This window comes from Lacerta agilis, chromosome 7 (genome assembly GCF_009819535.1).
Source record: "Lacerta agilis isolate rLacAgi1 chromosome 7, rLacAgi1.pri, whole genome shotgun sequence".
Taxonomy (NCBI): Eukaryota; Metazoa; Chordata; class Lepidosauria; order Squamata; family Lacertidae; genus Lacerta; species Lacerta agilis.
In genome coordinates this window covers 63,682,950-63,701,245 of record NC_046318.1, presented here as the reverse complement: position 1 = coordinate 63,701,245, position 18,296 = coordinate 63,682,950, and the positions used below count along the sequence as shown (strand labels likewise).

Genomic DNA, 18,296 nt, shown 5'->3' with positions numbered 1-18,296 from the left:
CAATTCAACATCCGGGGGGGGGGGGGGTTAGGGGGCAGATTTGGGGGGAATTCTTCCAGTATTAACAGAACATGAGGGAATACCGTGGTTCCAGAAAAAAAGTACCATCTTAAATACCCTGAAATCTTACTTGCTAAATGTACGGGCCCAAAAAGCCACTGTAAGCCTGAAATGTGCAGCCAAAACCACTATGTTACAAGGGGGGACGGGGGCAGAATTCCTTAGTTGAGGCAAATCTGTATGTAAAGGGGGAGGGGAGAGGATAACATACACCAATGTGGGGAATTGCCCCCCCCCCCCAGTATTGATGAACTACAACTCCCATCAGCCCCATCAAGCATGACCAATTATGGTAGTTATACAGCAGCAACATTCAGAGAGCCAAAGGTCCCCCACACCTGGTTTAAACATAAAAAAGCAATTAGCATTTGTTGTTAAGTATAGAAGTTCAGTGTGTGTGGCTATAAGCAATGGAAGAGATATTTGATATTGAACACAATATAGAATACTGCAGTTTTAAAGTCTATTTCATGTCACATATACACAAAGGTAAGGTATATTTTAGGAAGCTCTGGCTCAAAATTAAGATGCCTGTACACGTTCAAGAGAAAAGCGTCTTTGGTACTTTTGAATGCCAACGAGTTCCAACCAAAGTTAGACTTCGACTGCAAGCCTAGCAAATCTGTATTGTAGGGAGGCTGGGTTTCTTAACACCACAAGCCCTTTCTGGTCCACTGGCTGACCCACCAACATTTGCAGCAACCCTGTCAGACTAACAAACCCTAAAGCCTCACCACAGCCAGAGGCCAAGGAGAAGTCCCCTTGAGTGACAAATCCCAAGAGCACTCTGGAACAGTGCGATGCAAGATCTGGCAAAGGGTTCGGCCATAAGCCCAGAACCAGATCTTCATGTTCCGTTGGTGCGGCCTTCGTTGTATTCAAGGCACTGCTTTCTGTGGCCTTCCCAATGCCTTCCCTCTTTTTCCTTCCCTTTCGTTTCAACATCTTGCTCTTAAATCTGTCGCTGTGCTTAGGTTCCCGAGGACCACAGTAGTCTTGGTCGTTGCTGAGCTGCAGTAAATCTCCTTTTGTTGGAATGCAAATCATTGCGTGTAACTCTGGGCTACCTTTTTTGAGAAGGGACAAGCTGACCCAAACCAGTGACCTGGGATAACGTTGAAAGATAGGCAGGAGGGCATCTTCAGGCAGATCCTTCTGATCTGCCCTGGCAACAAGGCGCTGTAGCCTCCGATTTCTCCCAGGTGTTGGCCGGCACCAGAACGATACCTGCCTTAATAATTTTCTGCTCCTATTGAAAAAGATACAACAACAAGTTATGTTTTCCTGCAGTTCAGTACAGAACAAGCGGGCCCTGCAACATAATGTTGCAGTATAGAATGCTCCCGTACAGAATTCCCACCCTTTGCCAGGGAACACCATTCCATTTCCCCTTCCTTGTTTTCCTGTAGTTAGTCAACTATATGTGGTGACTGAGGTTGCTCAAGTCTCAATGGGCTGTTTATATAGTTTAGTTTAGTTTTTTTTTTATATTATACTTCTGCCTTCCCTTTGGCGCATGGATCCATACCACATAAGGATCCATACCTGCAGAATGAACACACTGTAAATATATAGGAGGTTTTGCTATGAAAAAGTACAGTATCTGTAAAGCTGCTGTGTGTGTGTGGATGATGAAGAGCTTACTGAGACTGCACAACTTTGTTCAGAGTTTAAATACTGCACTTATTACGTGTTTATCATGCCCTTCCTTCAAGGAGCGCAGGGGTGGCATACAATGTGCTCCCGTCCACCTTTCAGCTTAACTTTTACCCTGCAAAGTAGGCTAAGAGACAGTAGCCCAAGGTCACGCAGTACGTTTTGGAGTAAGAGTTGGATTTTGAATATAGGACTCTTGCACTCCTACGCCACTCAAAAAATATAAGCATGGGAATCTGCAGGGCAAGAGACTCCTCTTTAAGAGCTAATTGTTGAAATAATCAGGTGCTAACTGACCACACTCACTTGAAACAAGCCTTTCAAAGCTCCAAAGTGCAGAGGACATTTGTGTACACCGGTAATAAGCAGTTTGCAAGTTTGTGAGACAGCTCATAAACATAACAGCTTCTAAAGCTTGTCACATCTGACCAGGGTAAGCCTCAGAAGATGAAGTACTGAAGGATCTAACTCTTGTTCCAAGGCAACAGCTTGCACACTCAAAATCCCTATGTATGGATTCACATGAGTCGCAAGTTGATTTCCCACTATGGTCAATGGGGGAACTGATTTGGTGTGCATACCTGAGAACACAGAAGGTCGAACCTGATGCAGCTTCATCTCTCTTGCATAGATCCGTCATTTTTCTCTCTTCTTCCACCTGCATGTTTGAGGAGCTCATCTCCACTTCCTGTTCTGAACTGACAGCCACAGGTGATTCAGCCGCAGGTGCTCCAGAGCTGGGGCCACAAGAAGCCTGTTCCTCAGTTGCACAAGACTCCTGCTCTGATGTGGGTACATGTTTTACAAAAGCTCTGTTTCTCGCCTCCCAATCTCTGGTCAGCTTATCCCAGGGACAGAGGAATGGTGCCAAGGTCCCATGCTTAACATAATTGGCTCTTTTCGCAGGAGGACGCCTATGATAGAGAAAAAAACTTCTCATTTAGAAGCAACAAAACATAAGAGGAAAATAGAAAATTATTATTATTAATTTATTTATTTGAGAGCCAGTGTGGTGTAGTGGTTAAGAGCAGTGGACTCGTAATCTGGTGAACTGGGTTCACTTCCCCGCTCCTCCACATGCAGCTGCTGGGTGACCTTGGGCTAGTCACACTTCTTTGAAGTCTCTCAGCCCCACTCACCTCACAGAGTGTTTGTTGTGGGGGGGGGGGGAGGAAGGGAAAGGAGATTGTTAGCCGCTTTGAGATTCCTTAGGGTTGTGATAAAGCAGGATATCAAATCCAGACTCTTCTTCTTCTATACTGCCTAACTGCCAAGAATTACATTGGTAAAAAGGATAAGTTCTTTTTTTTTAACCTTGGCTAGATTAAAAGAAATTCTTTTCCTAAATTATTGGCTGGAGGAATGTGCTTTCACGTCTTTTGCCATATTGAGTTGTGACCTAAAATGTCACGTTCCCATTGCCTTCGGAAAGGCAATTTTGCTGAAGATTTAATCTGAATATATACCACATGTACTGGCTGAGGTAAGGTGGGAAGCTCCCAGGTGCATCTCAGATACATACCTCTTAAACTTTTCAAGAAGATTTCTCTCCAATGTTTTGGCAAACTGCATGGCAGCAGGAGAGTCCGGGTAATCGTGTGGGATGTGCGGTGTTCTCTTATACAGAGAATGTTTCAGAGCCTCCTGCAATCCCCCAACATGTGCACCTCGATATAGCTACAAAACAAATGTGTAAGAGTGACTTTTTTATTTATTTATCAGTTATGAATTGCCTTGTACGTAAGTCTCAAGGCGATTGAGACAGGCCATAAAAGCAGTTAAAAAGTACAAACAACAACTGAAGATAGACTTAGAAACAAAACAAAATGAACACCTAAGGAAGGACCTTTTCATCGAGGTGGGAAAGCTTGCTTGAACAAAAACTTCTTCGTTGTTCTTCAGAAGATACAGATATCAGGTGCCTATTGTATCTCAGTGCAGATGCTGTTCCACAGGCTTGGAAGCTTCAAATTGTAAGAGAAGCTAATATTGACAAGGTTCTTAGAAACTGCCCAGCTCAGTCCAAATAATCTACTTTCGGTTTCATTATGAAGAGGATCTCTCTCTCTCTCTCTCTCTCTCTCTCTATATATATATATATATATGTATGTATGTATAATCCACAGCAGTTGCAATGTTTGGTTTGCATTTTGTAGCCTTAGGATCTAGACATAGGGACAGCAATGTGATATAAAAACTCTTTCTGCAACCATTTATACCATTGTAAGTTAAGAGAATGCAAGAACAGGAGGAAAGGTCCGTAAACTAAAGTTACCGCTGCTTTTCTGGATTGCATGAAAACACGGCAACAGATTTGCCTGCAATGAATCCTCATTTTGAACACTTAAGGCTGGGAGAGGAGAAGCTGCAAGTCCTTTTAGGAAAGTGAATCTAGTGTGGATGCTCAGCCTGCAATGCCTCTGGGGCTCTGTTTCTCCAATAAAACGGGAGGAACAGAATTGGTATCAATATAAAACCATAAAACCACCATGAGATACTTCGTAGAAAACATGGAGTTAATTTAATCATGAGCTGTCAGGGTGAATGCATTTTTTAAAATGCTTTAATCATCCTAAAGAGCAAAGGTATGTTAGTCAGCAATTATAGTCCATTACCCACGGTTTTTCAATCTGAAACATAACTTACAAAAGGTAGCCAAAAAGCCATGCCCCAACCTTTGGGCAAGCAAATATCCCAGCCACTTCCCCATCCTAGTCGATCTTCTCCAGCCATTTTCCCAGGCTGCTGAATCAGGAGTACAGGAATCCTGGATTCTCGGGGGCCTAAGTCAAGATGTGATCCAGGCACCAAGAGTTTACTTCTCAGATGATTCAAATCCTGGGATGAGAGGGGACAGACACAAGCACACAGAGGTTTGCTTAAAAAAGAGGTACCAGAAGAAGAAGAAAATATTCATATTCAGCATTGTGGGCACTTAAACTTATCTTTACCTTAAAACAATTTAATAAGCCATAAGTGAAAGCTATTCCTGGAACACAACAATTTTTCTTAAATGCAGTACGTTTCCTGTGTGTTAGTAGAGCAATATGGCAGCTTGCAAGCCTAATCTGAATTTCTTTCTGTCAATGGCTCGGTAGTTTAGTAACTCTTTATAAATCACTGTTGAAAGGAGAGATAGAGACTGACATGTCGCCCATCAATATCAAACAAAACTGTGTCTGCTATGATGCCATTTCCATGTTTACAGATCTCGGGACACAGGATCCAGCCACCTTGCTGAAACCAAGCAGGTCTAGGTCTGGTCTGCATCTTGATGGGAGATCGCCTAGGAACCTCACATATACTTCTTTGAGATCCTGATGGAAGAAAGGCGGGATATAAAATGTACTCAGTGGATTGTCTGTGGGCAGCATCCAACTAAACACTTCTGCAAGAACAAAGACTTCTGGCTGTGCAACAAAACTTCCCCTCCCTCTCCTCTCCCCATGTGCCCCCTAAGTCTGTGGTGAGGGTTCCCCCCTCCAACACCCCAGAGCAGACACAGAGGGAGAGGGGAAGGAGGGGAAGGTCCATTTCGCCAGCTGCAAGTCCTTGCACTAGCAGAATGGTTTAGCTGGATATTGCCCTATGTAAGTGCAAATTATGTAACTAGAGATGCAAAGTAAATGATGAGGTAACGTTTTCAAATTAGAAATCCAAGCCTACTCTGGTACACTTCACCAGCTGGAAAGAAATGGGCAGGATTTTGAAACAGGCATTTCAAGTCTCAAAGTAATTGGGCTTAACAGAAATGCACTGAGCGGCTGACATTTATATCCAACTGCTTCATTGTTATTTCTGATTTAAAGGTTACCTGTTCTGGCATTTTATTTTCTGTGACGTTCTTGCGGACGTTCTGGTCCCAAAGAAAGCTCTGTGCACACTCTGCTGGCACCCCTTCCAAGATCAGCTGCTTGACTTTTTCATCCTCTAACGAAAAGAAAAAAAAAGAGGAACCTGTTGTCACTAAAAGGTTAAGAGCATACAAAGGGGAATGAAGAACAGCAAGTTGTGGAAAGATCATTAAAGCTTCTAACCTTAATAATTTCAGTTCATACTCCACGAGAAACTAGCTGAATGTTTTATCTTAGGAGCACAGCAACCCTTTGCTACTTCATTTAAAGGGGTATTTTGTACAAAGAGCAAACACACATTTAACAGCACAGAGAGAAATGAACCTTGACTTCTACTCTAACAGAAGTCAAAGCCTTCTAGGAGTTTGTGGAGCTGTAGGCAACAGTCCTAATTTTACAGAACTTGTGGTCCTCCAGATATTGATGGATTCCAGGTACCATCATCCCTAAACCCTGGCCAAGTTAGCTTGGACTGATGGGAGCAGCAACAACATCTGGAGGGCCACAGGCTCCCCATACCTGCTTTAAAGGCTGATGTGAAGGTGGTGATTTCGGAGTTCCCCTTGAACTTTACATTCTGGAACAGCTCTCCTTTTCCTGCCCGAGCATATTGAGATCCAAGCCTGATGCACTATTTTCTCACTGCAGAGTCAAGCACCACTCTCTAAGAGAATCTTTAAACATCCCTTCACTCCTATCTACAGATCTTTGGGAAGTGTGTGACAGGATCAGTGTGCACTCATTTGCCATGCAGATAGTTGGCATTAAGCTTTGGGTGAAGGGTGGGGAAATCGTGGTGCCAAAAGAGGAGTGTGTTTAAGAGAATGGTTCTATTGAAAGGTTGATATGCCTGTGGCCCATTGTCACCCTTCTTATTTTTAGTACAGTGGAACCTCGGTTGTCGAACACAATCCGTTCCGGAAGACTGTTGGACTACTGAAACGTTCGACAATCAAGGTGCAAATTCTGGTTGGCAAAACCCATTGAAAAAAATGGAGAAACGTGCCTTGGAAGCCATTCGACTTCCAAGCCGCATTCGTAAATGGAAACATTCACTTCCGGATTGTTGGCGTTTGAAAGCCAAAGTGTTCAACTTCCGAAGTGTTCGGCAGCCGAGGTTCCACTGTATTAGCTATTCCAGCAAAAGAAAACTTTAGATTGTGACGACATGCTTAGCAAATCAGTATACCCTGCCTAAAGTACCCAACTTCATGTGTGATATTTGGAACACTTTACCCAAAACACACAGTGCAATGAATCTCCAAATGACTACACCTGAAGAAATCTTACTCCGCCACGTATTTTACGGGAGATTGCAGAACCTTAATGAATTGAATGCCTCCCTAAGAATGTGAAAAGCATGCATGCCAAGTAAGAGAATGAACTACTAAATAATTATAGAGAATATGTAAGATACAGAAAACCAAATAAATGTTTCCTCCATGACAGTTGTATCCAGTGCCAGTTGTACTCAAGAGGAGACCAACTGAAATTAAGGGACATGGCTAACTTCATCCCTCTAATTTCAATGGTCCTCCTCTGAGTAACAATATTAAGAGCCCTGGTGGATCAGGGCCAGCATCCTGTTGCCAGTGGATAACCACATGCCTATGGAAACCTGAAAGCAGGACCTGAGCAGAACAGCGTTCTCCCCAGCTGTACTTCCCAGCAACCAGTTTCAGAGGCACATTGCCTCAGAGAGCAGAAAGAGAACGTAATCTGAGTGGTCAATAGCCACTGATAGCCTTTTCCTTCATGAATCCTCTAATCCTCTTTCTAAGTCATTCAAGTTGTTGGCCAACATTACTTTTTGTGGGCTCTCATTTTCAGCAGGACGTTGTTGGACACAACCCTAAGCTAATGTAGGGGCACTATCCAAAAGAAGCACCAGCTTTCCTTAAGATTTCTTTCTTAGGTGGCATCTTCCCCTCTGCCTGTTTGCAAACACGAGTCTTCAGCCATCCAGGCTCCCATTGCTGGTTCCCCACATACATCCATTTAAGATCTTCTCTTGCTACCCTTTGTTCTTCAGCCATCAGCCTTAGCTTGCATGCACTGCTTATGGGCATGCACTGCCTGCAGAATGCCTCAAAACAGAAAGGGTTATTAAATTCACAAACATATATAGTGAAAGGCTACGGTAGATAGCAGAGTCGCACAGGCTTGGGAGGGCTGGCGTGTCCCTCGCTGCCTTGCACAACCCAAAGTTTCTCATAGGGCTATATATATATATATATATATATATATATATACATATATATATATATATATATACATATACACACACACACACACAGAAGATCTAGACGCATTTGTGAATCTACACCGAAGCAATTGGAAGTATCAAACCATGGCTACCTGAGTGCATATTTATGGCTGAAAAGCACTTTATTAGGAAACACCAAACAATGTTGCCCTGGCAAGTGGAGAAGGACCTTATAATGTAGAAGAAAAGAACCAAAGTTTTAAGATTTTCTTAAGGTTTGGTCCAGGAGCAGACGCCACAACTGAACATCATGGCACATCCTTTGCAAATAGAAAAAAAAAATCCAAGCATTAATTCCTGGCATCTTCAGTTAAAGGGCCCCAGGACTAAGAGATACACCCTGCATAACAAAATGGAGAGTGGCTTTGAGTCAGAATATATGGAACTTCTGATTCTTACTCTCATTACAGAAAAATATTTCTAAGGCTAGATTAGTGTGGCAAGCCAATCATTCCGCTGTTATATGTGGAGAACTCTTTAACACTTTTTCTGAAGTGTATGTTTGTAGGAAATACGGGCACATGGAAATGAAGTGTTGCATCTTGAGGTATAGCACCTGTTGGCCTCGCCAGGATTCGAACCTGGATCATCTGTACCATTTAACAGAGGCTTCCATTGAGCACAAGACCAGTTTGGTGCCAAGTCCCTTCCTCACAACTGCCATTATTCTCTACATAGCATTAATATAGGATGTGTGCATCTATTTGTTATGTTTAATGGAACCCTAAAAAGCCATGAGATAAGAGCAACGCTCCCTGGAATATACTATAAGTTTTAGAAAATGGTCTGCCTGTCTGCCTGTGTGTTCTCTATAGGTTTGGCTACCTCTTCAGATTCCACTGACAAACTCACTACAAAGGTTCCCAAGGTGGGGGAAGTGGTCTTTATCAATGCTTGGGTGTCAGCCATTTTGAATCAAGATGGTGGACTAAAACGTGACTTTGGCATGACTCCACCCAATTGTTAGCATGATGGGTCCAATCTCACTACACTATCCATTTAAAAATCACATTAAGTTTTGGTTTCTAAAAATTCCCAGGCAGCCCTGGGCAGTGCACTCTCTGCTAATGCTTAATAAAGACACATTAACTTAACCTGACATAAAAGTAGATTGATGTACTCTTTACAGTCACATATTAGATGAGATACTTTACCTTGATATCTTTCAGGATTTGACATGGCTTTCGATCTCTTTTTAGGCAAATTCACTCGAGGGTCCCCCACAGTCAAACCCAGTACAGTACCTGATGGAACATCTGATGAAGTTAACCCTTTAAACACAAAATGGATGCACCTTTAAACATAAACATTTTACCGACAAGTATTACATTTTGATATTTCAAGTTCAAATGTACACCAGCAAGTATATAAAGCATGTAAACGGAAGGCACTACTAAAATGCTACCTTGCAACAATTCAAAGATGGCTTCTTGACGGCGATGAAGAGACACCAGATCAGGATCTCTGCAATTATCTATCCACCAACGGTTGATTTCAGAATCTGTAGGCTCCACTTCCTAGATAACCAATCACAACACATAAGGTAAGAGGGGGAAATATGTAATTTGCTGTTACAAAGCTCAGTTCCTCCCCTTTTACCTCAAGGGCTGCCAATGGACATATGTGTAACTGTCTCCTAGAGAACCAACTTCTACATGAAAGCTGGTTATGGTATAACTGCCAAGACCTCCAAGAAGTGGTCAAAGGATTGGTGATGATTGCTACCAAAGTATGGTAATGTACAACTCAAATATATCCAAAACACTCAAGTGTTTTAGAGTGGTTTTGAATACTGAGCAAGGGAGTTTGCATCAGCGCATAATATGAGAATAGGCAGGAGCAATGATCCAGCATCCTGGTGTAACCAAGTCAATTGGTCCTCCTGCTCATACCAAAGAGAGCCACAAACGTCTGCTTCTTCTACCACCATGCACACAAGACTGCCACTGAATTTCTTTTGCAGTTGGAACACAGGAAGCAGCCTGACACTGAGCCAGACCCCTGGTTCACCTAGCCCAGTACTGTCTACACCAGAGTATCCAACACGGTGCCCTCCAGATGCTGTTAACTACAACTCCCATCATCCCTGACCACTGGCCATGCTGGCTGGGCTGATGGGAGATGAAGTCCACCAGTCTATTCTAAGTGGCAGGGGCTACCCAAAAGTTTTTCCCAGGCCTTCCTGGAGATGCCAGGAATTGAATCTGGGATCTTTTGCAAGCAAAGTTTGTGATCTACTACAGTTTTAAAGGGAGGGCATACTTTATAGCTCTATCCATTATACAGCTCTAGGCATTATCCTGTATTATTTTATAATAGGGAGGTTCAGGACACTAAGTCAGTGGTATGACTAACACAAGATGTCCCAAACTTTTCTAGATGAGTTGGGAACCATATGCTAATGTAGTACAAACATGTGTAGTACCCCAATACTGGATTCTAGCAGTTGACTAAACAGCAATGCAATAACAGCAATGCGACATGACAAAAGCAAGCATGAAAATTGCTGATTAGCTTACAGTATGGATGCAAGCAGCTTTGAGTGCCTCTGTAAGGACGCAGTTTGAGAGGGGACCAATTAACCGATATCTGAGAATCTCCATTGTTAGGTCGCTGGAAAAGACAAAAGCTACATGTCAAAACATGAAGACCGGGGTGATGAATTAGTCCAGTTCCAGTTTGTGTCCACTTCACATGTGTTGATTCATAAATCCGTTCTGGTTTGTTTTTTTGTAATCTCAAAAATTCTTATTTCAGTACCTAATTAAAACTGTACAATCTCATGGCTTTCCCACAAAGAATCCTGGGAACTGTAGTTTGTCAAGGGTGCTGAGAATTGTTAGGAGACTCCCATTTCCCTCACAGAGCTACAATTCCTAGAGTTCTTTGGAAGAGGGATTGACTGTTAAACTACACTAAATTGTAGCTCTTTGAGGGGAATAGGGGTTTTATAACAATTCACAGTACCTTTAACAAACTAGAGTTCCCAAGATTCTTTCTGTTTAAAGAGGCTGTTTAAAGTGGTATGACACTGTTTTGAATGTATAGTGAAAATGGGGGCCTAGTTCAGGTGATGTAGATTAGGCCAATTTGTTTACCAAAGTTCTTCCTCATCCCTTCGTATAATGAGGCAACTTAACTAGACTATAAATGAGAAATTTGTTAAGAGTACCCAAACAAGTACCTTATCACAACTCCAGTAGTTTGTGATGTCCAGCAATAGGACTGATGGAGATCTCTGGTTCCATCGCCAATAATTTTTTTCACTGGGACAGCCATTTCACCTCCGTTGTCTTTCCTCTTCCTTTTCTGGCCAACTTCCTCAGCAACAACCGACTGGCTTTCTTCGTGAGGCAATATTGCAGCTGGTTCAGGGTTACAGACTTCCATGGGCTCAGAACACCGGAAGGCTGCTTTTAACTCAGCCAAGATCTCCTAATGGGAAGTAGGGAAAAGGGCTCATCAAATGTGAAGGCCACCATGCAGGTTTCAGGCCACCATGCAGGTTTCAGGCGAGAGGTTAACAGCGGCATCCTTGGAAATAAGCAGCTGAAAGAGAGGGCTGGCAGATGGACTTTTTAGCTCCGCATTCTCAGTTTGACAGCCCTCTAGATGGAGCTCAAGTCCACTCAGTAGCATATCCTGCTGTCAAAAGAATAAAAGGGATTTTATATTTATAAACATCTCAATGACCCTACAAACGATTTATGTAAGACTCTTTTTAGAAAGAAGAAGAGTTTGGATTTGATACCCCACTTTATCACTACCCGAAGGAGTCTCAAAGCAGCTAACCTTCTCCTTTCCCTTCCTCCCCCGCAACAAACACTCTGTGAGGTGAGTGGGGCTGAGAGACTTCAGAGAAGTGTGACTAGCCCAAGGTCCCCCAGCAGCTGCATGTGGAGGAGCGGAGATGCAAACCCGGTTCACCAGATTACAGTCTACCACTCTTAACCACTACACCACACTGGCTCTCTTTGTAGAAAGCACTTTCTACAAACCTAGTTTCGCCAGTACTGCGTAAGATGAAACAGTTGCTCAGGCCAAATGTTTGGGTACTTAGCTCAGCTTGTACAGCTTGTGCAGAAGGCCCCAGGCTCAACCACTGGCATCTGTGGCTAAAAGCTTCAGGTAGGCTGGGTGGAAGGCCTTTGCTCGAGTTCATGGAGAGTGCTTCTGCCCTTGGACTAGTTGAACAAACAGGCTGACCTGGTATAAAGACAGCTCTTTCCCTGATCTTCTACCTGTGCTAAAGGGAGGGTTCAGGCACTCCCTTCATCCACATGACCTTTTGACTTTTTTTGTGGGAATAAATCATGTGAAAGGCTTCCACTTCAGGCCTACTTCCCCTTCACAAGAAGTTAGCTTTTTAATACAGGTATTTTTTTAAACACACAAATTATAAATGTTAAAAAAGAAAAGAAACGGCTTGTACCTGCTTAAAGACAGGGTGGGTCCATATCCACAGTTGTCTGTTTTCGGAAGTGCTATCAGTCCCATCTCTGGGTTTCCAAAGGAAAGTAACTGGACCAAGTGCACCTGCAGGATATCGGTCTGCCTGGTACATGGTGAGAGCACCCTGGCGCTTCCCAGATAGACAAGGAATAGCTGCAAATGTGGGCCCTGAGAAGAGACAGGCTAAAAATGCTCAAGAAAATAGTGCCCACTTAGAAAGATAATATAACCTTTGTCACTGGGAGACCACAGCTAGAAGTAGCATTCCGAAGTCTAAACTGGCAGAGTTAAGAGATGGAACATAGAGGTGGGGGAAATAGCTCCTACAGTAGTTATTTCTTTAAAGAATTCAGAGCTGGTCACACACCAGGCCCACAATGAACCTTCTTAAGATGTTTTTATTCTGCTAAAGTTGTATTGGGAATGGAAAGGAAATGACGGCTTAGTGTTTTTTCTAAACAAACTTTATGACTAGTCCTGATTAGCTATGACAAGAATTTCTTCTAGCTGATCAACTATAGACTTGTTTTGTTTCCCCCTTACAGACCCACATAACATAAAATGATTAACAGGCTATGGTTACACTAGGACAATAGTCCAAGCAATAGTTTGGAGAATCTTGAACAAGCCATGTATGCATGTGCTTATACATCATTCCCTTCTTGATTTAATTCCTTATTTTGCCTTTTGTTCTAAGCAGAGTTTTCTGCAATACACAAACTAGCAAACTATGGTTTGAACCATTCCTCCAAACATGTATGGGAACCATGGTTTGGAGGATTGCTTCAGGGTGGGAGAACAACTTTGGAAGACTTACTTCGAAGGCTGCTCTAAACATAACATGGCCATCACTAGTGATCACTGCTGCAAAAGTCACAGTATGCTTTATTTTACAAACTTATAATGTGCCACACTGATCACAGGCATCTACCAGTATATCATAGTGGACCTAAACTATACTCAACAGCAAAATAGATAATTGACTTTCCTGACAACAGCAAATTAGGTAGGAGGAGCAGGAACAAATAATGGGAGTGCAAAGAACTACTAAATATACACCTAGCCCTTCATTATGCCCTTTCCCCTTGCATAATACGTGGTTGTATTTTGCAAAAATACTAAATGTGCATACTTAGTACCACCCAGCCCTAGACAGCAGGCGCCCATGCCCAACCCAACAGTTAGCATTCACAACATATGCATTTTAAAATAAGGAAATGTTACCTGCATCTATGCTACACATTCGAGCAAGTGCTGTAAGCAGCTCTTCCTCTTTTCCAGTCAACTCCAAGCAACAATAATAAGATAAATCCTGATGTAAAAGAAAAGCTATTGAATTTTAAGCTGGGAAAGAAAAACCTGGCATGCTTGAGAGGTCAGAAGAAAATGATGGATTTTGTTTATAAAAAACCGAGTCATTCTTCTAGACTAATTCACATATCAGGAGACTGAGTTTGCAAGCATTTAGAAAATGTGGATAGAAGCACTACTCAAAATCTATCTCATCTGTTGATAATCAACATTCTCCGACTATCTTATGAGGAGCATGAAGAGCAAAAGCTATCTCTAGATATGCAGATTATTATATGTTAACAAGGACTCAACAGGCAGTATACTGAAGACACGAGGGCAGGATGGTACTCAGAAACAGCCAGATACTGATAAGCCAACTTCATTTTCTTTCTCCACTCAACAGGTGCTTTAGAACAGTAAGGAGAAAGACAGTCTATGGGATCGACTCTGCCAAGAGAACATGCTCTGGTGTTTGTCTGGTTTTTTAAAAAGCTAAAGTGTTTCTCCTGCCAAGTATGAAGGCATAAAAAGCCACAGTACCTGAAGGAGGCAGTGGCTAGTCATGGCCCGGTAGCAGGCCCTATAGCTCTTGGTTGTGGGCCTGTCTCCTAAGCAGTACCCCCACTTCTTCACCATGTGAAACCGCTTTGCATGCCAGATGTGCGTTTCCAGCCACACGTTCTTCTTTTGCCTGCGGTTGAACTCCACCACCAAGTTCGTATGGCGCCGCCTGGCTTTGCGGCACTTGCTCTTTGACAGTTCTTTCTTCTGGTGTTCAAATTTCTCTGTCTGCATAGGTAGAACAAGGGGACAAGGGTTTTCCCTCCCTTGAATTTGTTTCCCAAAGGGAAGGCAACCCAATTCAATTCACCCATATGACTTTTAGAAGACATCTGAAGGCAGTGCTGTACAGGGAAGTTTTTTATGGTTGATGTTTTATTGCGTTTTTAATATTTTGTTGGGAGCTGCCCAGAGTGACTGGGGCAACCCAGACAGATAATAAAATTATTATTGTTATCTGGGGTGGAGGGCACTGGGACTCATGGGGTTTATACTGGAGACAGCACAGTGACCTATCACTGCCCTCCAAGCCCTCCTGGAATGGGGGAAGTCCCACAGAGGCCTGCCATGCCTTGCTGCATTAACACCATCCTATGTGCAACAGCTATTACATTCCCCCACCCCACCCCCCAACACACACAAAAGGAAAGGTTATGTACAAGGAACAAGGATGAACTATTACACGGAAGCATGAGCAAGCTAACTGGGAAAACAAGCTAAAGACACACCTCTATTCTGGCAAGCTCACGAAGTCGCCTGGGCAGGCGTTTGATATTGTGGCTCATAGCTCGCCTCCTCATGTGTCTCGGTAGAGACTGAAACACTAAGGTGTTGGAAGACTTCTGCGTAACAGCTTTCAGCATAGCTTTTATTTCTGCAGCACGAGCCTGAACAAAAGGAGACACTGAAATAAAAAGAGAATTTGTTTAGCACCTGAAAGCACTAAATGAGGGCAGTTTCCCACTTGGCGGCAATGAGGTTCATAAATTTTATTAAATCTCTTTTTAAAATCTCTTAAAACTATGGGTATGTAACTTAAGGTTCAACACGGAGAATGCCAAAACATTACTGGAAGAAGAACTGTGATTATTAAAAGTCTGGGGTTAATTGTAATTATAAATAAAAATCTCTGAACTCCTCCTCCGTGGCTGTGCAGATGAGCCTGTGACTCTCTTGGCTTGTTCTTATTGCATTAAGAAATAGGTTAGTTTGACACCTTAACACAGACATGTTGGGTGATATTCATTGTTCATGTATGCTTACCTGTGACATATTTGGGCATTTCACAGGAAGCCTTTTGTTGTGAAAAGCCCTGTTGTGAGGTTTCAGAACGCAGATCTGTTGGCAAGTCAAAGAATTACCATGTAAATTGACTGAAGTCACAAACTAAGAGCATACTACAACCTATATCGATAGCACTGAAAGAAAATTGATTCCAGAATTTGGCAACAACTCTCCTATCACTTAATTCGATAAGTTACAAAAGTTACCGGTAAATCCTTCCTTTATCTAAACAGCATTTTAAACAAGAATTTTTACACTGAACCATGTGAACATATTGTAAAGAAATTTAGATGAAACTACACTTAGAGATAGTTAACATTTTACAGCAGTGAGCAGTTCTGGAGTTAAGCTGCAGCCTCTTCAGAAACACCAGAACACCACACCAAGTGACAATGAAATACATCAGCTGAAGCTTACTGAAGCTTCAGGGTGGTGCATGGTACTCCACTCACAGGTTTTGTTTTGTTTTGTAGTAACTGTAATACACAATGTTCTATGCTGTAAGATTTTTAATTACATTTCTATAGGCATGCTGCAGACCATTGGTGGTCTGTGGACTGCAGTTTGGGGTTCTCTCCTTTATTCTTACGATCACTGTTGGACACTCCAACAATGCTGCTTTTCAAGCAGGGAATGAAACACAACCTCTTCTTTCCCAACTGGAGGTATCTGCTGGCAAGCTAAGCTACTACACCCTACACACTTGGGGACTAATCAGTTCTGCCTCCTTATGTTTGACAAGTGGACCAACTAGCCCAAAAGAAGCACACAAGGGAGCTATTTCTCAACCGAACAGCCAATCCCCTTCCCACCACAATTTTCTCCAGACAAATCTCCCTTCTTCCCCCCCTCCCTTTTTCAAACTTATGTGACCACACACAGCCCTCCTTTGGGCCAGGGGAGCAGACAAGGGCCGTGTCAAATTTGGCCCTGTTTTTAAAAGGCCCCTTCTCTAAGGTTTCATTCTTATCTCCAGATTACCTTTATTTTTTTAGAGTCAAAGTTTCATGGGTAATTCATACCAATTCAGATGTCTGTACCCGTAAAATGGGGATGGGGGACCTCCAGACGTTTTGGGATTGAATTAATTCCCATCCTCTTTGACCATTGGCCATACTGGCTGAGGCAGATGGGAGGTGGAAGTTCAACAACATCTGGAGGACCATAGATTCCCTAGACTCGCACTAAGCCACTACAGCTACCTTGTTTCTTGCATTCAGAAGCTCCATCACCACCATTTTGAAAGTGTATTTCACTGTTGCTTGGCCCACCATCGAAGGTAAAGGTCACATTGGTAGGCTGGTTTTTCATCTTCTTGGCTCTTTTCTTCTCTTTTGCATTTGACATTCCTGTGGCAGCAAAACACAAGCGACTTCGGGTTCAATGGCGAGTGGAAATGACAAAGTTATTTTTCCTGGAGGTCTACTCCCTTTCAAGTTTTTTGTTTGTTTTGTTTTGCCACTTGCATAAAGCTGAATGCGCACAAATTACATGTGCCTAAGTTGTGGGGTTAATAGCATAATGAATATATGTAGCGCTTCAGAGCTGACCAAGACCTGCAGCTCTTCAAAAGATTCATTACAAAGCAAACATCTAAAAAAGAAGATGGTTGCAGAACTATGATTAACAGCAACATCCCACCAGAAACTGATTTCCACCTGTTTTAGTACACCAACCCATGTCCACTTCTGTAATTGAAAAAATGAATAAAAATACTATGAAATGAACAACATCAAAGGCATTGTGCCAGCAAGTAGTGGACAATGTTGCATTAAGCTTTCCAGTCCCACTTGCCTTCATTTTTGCAGAGTCATCCCATCACTTTCACAGGCAGTGCCCAATACTGAGTCAGCATCTTTCTCTTATCAGGGCTGCACTTCCATCAACACCAGCAGCGTATAACAATACTGTTTACTCCAGTGCAGAATTACTTTAGGAGCAGTAAATCGAGGGAAAGCAGCAGCAATTTGGGTGGTTAGAAGCGTTCTGGTTAACCACTGCCAATCAAGACAAAAGAGGCTGGGGAATGAGTCATGGCATTTTCACTACCATTTTAAATTGTGCAATGCCACAGCAAACATTTGCACTTTTTTTAAAAAAAATACAGCCTGCTATATAATCTTGAGCAACCTAGAACAAAAATGCACGGGCAAGGGAATTGTTTTTATGCGTTTTTTCCTCCCGCTGCAAAGCAACTGCAGGCTTCTCAGGGCCTCATAGTGGCTAGACTACACAGCCCCAAGTCTGATCCAGCGGGGCTCTTGTGCTCCAGTATTTTAAATGCATTTTTAAGAACATGCGATGAAAATAAAGCCCCTGGTTTCTACCCATTTCCAAAGCATGCCCTCTCCCCCTGTCCCCAGGGGGGGCAAGCCAATGAAAAGGCAAGGAGACATTCTCCCCATGCAGCCATAAACGCGCTAGTGCGGGACGTCCAGCTGGAGAGTAGAGAGCAGGATATGTTAGAAACTGCCTTCTTGCAAGTCACTTCTGAACCATGAGCACCATTTCAGCCGGTGGAGCGAGCCTCCTTCCCAGTCCCACGCCTTTCCCCCACAACCCGGTACCTGAAACTTGTCTGGGCTGGGCTGATGAAGCAGGCCTTTAAGGAAAAAGGCAGACTCTTCTCCTGCGGATCCGGCGCGCTGCACTTCGCCCAGGCGACCACGTTGCGTCCACTTCCGCCTCGCGGCAATTTCTTTATTCTCCTATCTCCCCCCATAAGCGCTCAAGACTACATGCCCCATAATCCTTCGCGGCAGGAGGCTGTACGGTGGGCGGCGAGGGACTTAAAAGGCCGTTTAAAAAAACAAAACACGTGGTTTTAGAGCTGGAGGCGGGGCGTTAAGTTGCTGCGTGGGAGGCGGGGC

The 18,296-nt window shown here is 43.1% G+C and overlaps 1 protein-coding gene across 2 annotated transcripts; it reads right to left on the bottom strand.

The window, feature by feature from the left end:
- Window positions 1-303: 303 nt before the first annotated feature.
- Window positions 304-18,097, bottom strand: POP1 (POP1 homolog, ribonuclease P/MRP subunit). 2 transcript variants are annotated; one of them, XM_033155633.1, is made up of 16 exons: window positions 17,994-18,097; window positions 16,629-16,775; window positions 15,406-15,480; window positions 14,871-15,046; window positions 14,122-14,370; window positions 13,513-13,600; window positions 12,269-12,456; window positions 11,021-11,271; window positions 10,356-10,449; window positions 9,242-9,353; window positions 8,991-9,107; window positions 5,531-5,646; window positions 4,363-4,554; window positions 3,239-3,393; window positions 2,298-2,630; window positions 304-1,309 (listed from the first exon to the last, which is right to left on the bottom strand). In XM_033155633.1, exons 2-16 carry the CDS (start codon window positions 16,771-16,773, stop codon window positions 655-657), a joined length of 2,946 nt encoding a protein of 981 aa, XP_033011524.1. In that variant the 5' UTR covers window positions 16,774-16,775; window positions 17,994-18,097; the 3' UTR covers window positions 304-654. The 2 variants fall into 2 exon arrangements, with proteins under 2 accessions (XP_033011524.1, XP_033011525.1); XM_033155634.1 differs by having other exon boundaries at window positions 16,629-16,778; window positions 17,998-18,097.
- Window positions 18,098-18,296: the final 199 nt, after the last annotated feature.

What these genes read in the sequence shown, in the direction of transcription:
- POP1 (XM_033155633.1), bottom strand. Translation starts at nt 16,773, where the DNA reads ATGTCAAATGCAAAAGAGAAGAAAAGAGCCAAGAAGATGAAAAACCAG. An exon ending in CTAGCCACTGCCTCCTTCAG is followed by an intron (nt 13,601 to 14,121) that starts GTACTGTGGCTT and finishes CTTTTACATCAG; the next exon opens with GATTTATCTTATTATTGTTG. An exon ending in AAATCCTGAAAGATATCAAG is followed by an intron (nt 5,647 to 8,990) that starts GTAAAGTATCTC and finishes TCTTTTCGTTAG; the next exon opens with AGGATGAAAAAGTCAAGCAG.